Source organism: Aspergillus nomiae (assembly GCF_001204775.2).
Source record: "Aspergillus nomiae NRRL 13137 chromosome Unknown contig00833, whole genome shotgun sequence".
NCBI classification, from domain to species: domain Eukaryota; kingdom Fungi; phylum Ascomycota; class Eurotiomycetes; order Eurotiales; family Aspergillaceae; genus Aspergillus; species Aspergillus nomiae.
This window is the reverse complement of record NW_015378888.1, coordinates 1-2,860: the sequence shown is the minus strand read 5'-3', so window position 1 is coordinate 2,860 and position 2,860 is coordinate 1. Positions and strand designations below refer to the sequence as shown.

General features: G+C 49.8%; 1 protein-coding gene across 1 annotated transcript; it reads right to left on the bottom strand.

Moving 5' to 3' along the window:
- Nucleotides 1-849: 849 nt before the first annotated feature.
- ANOM_011909 (RNP domain protein) lies at nucleotides 850-1,998 on the bottom strand (the record flags this gene model as incomplete). The annotated part of the gene is made up of 1 exon (XM_015557161.1): nucleotides 850-1,998. One exon carries the CDS (start codon nucleotides 1,996-1,998, stop codon nucleotides 850-852), a length of 1,149 nt encoding a protein of 382 aa, XP_015400815.1.
- Between the last annotated feature and the right edge of the window lie 862 nt (nucleotides 1,999-2,860).

Sequence of the window (2,860 nt, the reverse complement as noted above, 5' to 3'; positions counted from 1 at the left end):
CTCGCCCACCAAAATGGAAAAGAACATCGCCATCGCCCTCATCATCATCATCCTTTTCCTCATCCTCGCCGCCGCCGGCTTCGGAATCTACGCCATGCAAAACCACGTCTCATTCTTCTCGAAGAAGCGAGCTGTCGACGAAGAAAGCGCAGAAGAAGGGGGATAAGTCTGCGACAAAATCTCCCGAATAGTGAATTTACCCAACCTTATCTGACGGGCGCACGATGGCGCGCAACTATCTATCCATCCATTCCTAAATACCTCGGGACGACCCGACTCGGGCACTGACTGGCACCCGAACACAACAAACATTCCAACCGGAATCTTACCCTTAATTTTCTCGGATCCTGCCGAGTCGACTTTCTTCTACTTTACGCTACACATACGACCTGTGAATCTCGGGGCTTGGTTATGGGATCTACGACTGCCATGCGAGGAACTTTTCATGCTGATTATGTTTATGGTTATCTTGATGTTGACGTCTTCTGGTTTGATATGAGTTTTATGTGGATTTTGGGTGTTGTTTTTTTTCTTGCTTTCAAATTGTTGTTATGGACTTTGTTGGAAAAGTATATGGTGTTCATTCATATTGTTCTTGTTATGTGGCTATATATTGGTTTTGGGATACGTCGAGATGATGTTATGATGTGTATATGTTTTTTATGTGGATTGATGGGATTGTATCAATATTTTGATTAGATTTCGAGACAGATCTATTTCTTTTGATGAGATAATGATATAAATTTGATGCTAGGTGTCGATTTTCAGGAGTTGTCGTAGATATAAAGAACTCAAATGTGTATCATTATATTTTATCTTAGCAACGCTCAGCATACATATACAGTCTAACTATCCGATGATTTTCAGCCCGCCCTTGGTCTTTCCAGGCTTTCTGATTCCATCTTGCTTGACCTTGCCTCCGCCGTGGCCGCCTCCCGAGCCACCCCCACCGCCGTGCTTCTTCCCGTTCTTTGAGTTAGCCACCGGACGGACCTCAGTAGTGGCGCGACGGAGCAGGACAGGGTGGGATCCAATATACTTCCCTTGCATTTCCCTCGCGGCTTTGAAATAGTCATCTCCATCGCTGAAACTGACGAAACCATATCCTTTGCTCTTCTGGGTGCGCTTGTCGCGGATGACACGCGCTTTCTGGACGGAAGTGTATTTCACAAACGCCTTCAACAGTGAGTCGTCCGTGACTTCGCCGGCAAGGTTTCCTACGAAAAGACGGAAATGTGCGGGATCCCATTCTAGAAGAGTCGAGTCGGTCCAGGTCTGGCCACCACCAGCCCGGGCAACGGTCTTCTGCGACTCGGCTTGGCCTACAACGGGCGCCGGGGTGGTGGCTGCCGTAGCGGTGCCGGAGGGTGTATTGACACCGGAGCCGGTGCCGGATACCGCGTATCCATCTCGGCGGCCAGGAACCTTGCTCGTCGCCTGTGCTTCGTCTCTGTTCGCATAGGCACTTTGCCACTGTGCAATCTGTGCTTCTGTCTCCGGATCTAAACCAGACTCATTGCGCCCATAGTTCCTCCCGTGCATACCATAATTGTTTGCTTGGTCAGCTCCCGCAGCGGGAAAGGGATTCTGAATCCGAGGCACGGACGGACCATATGTGTTTTCATTATACTGGGCAGAGCCATAGTATGAGGCTCCGCTTTGGTAGGTTTGTTGTGGTTGGGAATAGTAGCTACCGTAGCCTGCCGTAGTGGGAGTCGAGTATCCGGCTGAGGTGGCTGGCGGAGCGGATACGACGGGGCTGCTGGTACGGTAGGGTTGACTAGAAGCTACGGAGCGCGGCGCGAATGCTGTGAAAGCATTGTAGCCTGTCCGAGGCCCGCTGCCGCCATATCCATTGCTGGTCCCTGCGGACGAATACGATGGCGCAGCCGAGTATGCGGGCTGAAACGATGCAGGGGAAGGAGATGCTGTGTTTGGTGGCCGCGGTGGCAGCGAAGACGGTGTTTGCTTCAGACCTGGAGGTGGCGGAAAGGACATGATGAATGGAGAGTTCGAATAGAGACGATGGATGTGATGCGCCGTATGCAAATTAGCCAGACACGTACCTTCAGGGCTTGACTGACGTAGCAGTCTCACGCCAGACGTCACGCCTGAAAAGGGTTCTGAGTTCTAATGTAGACGGAAGATCGGTGTCCCGAAGGGGGTTGTATGGTGTCTGAGTTATATTGAGCGGTATTGCAATCTCACGGGATGGTTGACTTGTTCTCAGTACTGGATATCCCTTCGAGGTATGAAGTTGCGCCGAAGGGTCAGTGAATAAGTGACTTAAAAATAGGAATCAAAATGTGTGATTATTGATATTAAGGATCGGGATTGTTCAAATGTGAAATTCGAAAAATGACGTTGACCATCCAGATGTTAATCAAGATGCGAACGACGAAGGCTAAGGTTGCTTCAGGCGTTGGAAAAAAAGACCCAAATGGTCCGCCCGGCTTGCCGTAGAGATAGAGTTATCTACGGAGAAATGATGTTCCTCAGCCACAGATGGTGCAGCCACAGGAGCTTGATCAGCATTTTCTTCATGTCAGCGTCATTGTCTCATCAGCCCCAACGGATTTGCACCCCCACCCTATTCCTCTTTCGGCCAGGCAATAGCCGACCATTAATGTGATCAAGTGGTCCTAAGAGTGGGATAGGTAATCATCCCGTAAGCTCTTTAAATTATCCCACGGCTAATGGGGAGCGATTATCTACGGGGGTACACATTGATTGCCGACAGATAAGCCCGAAGAGACAAAATTCCGGAGGGGACAAGGTGAAGTCGTTGGTGTTGAAGGGTCGGACATGATTTGATCCGTGCCCGAATCTGCTTCACCGAAGGTACCTGACTTTTTTTTTT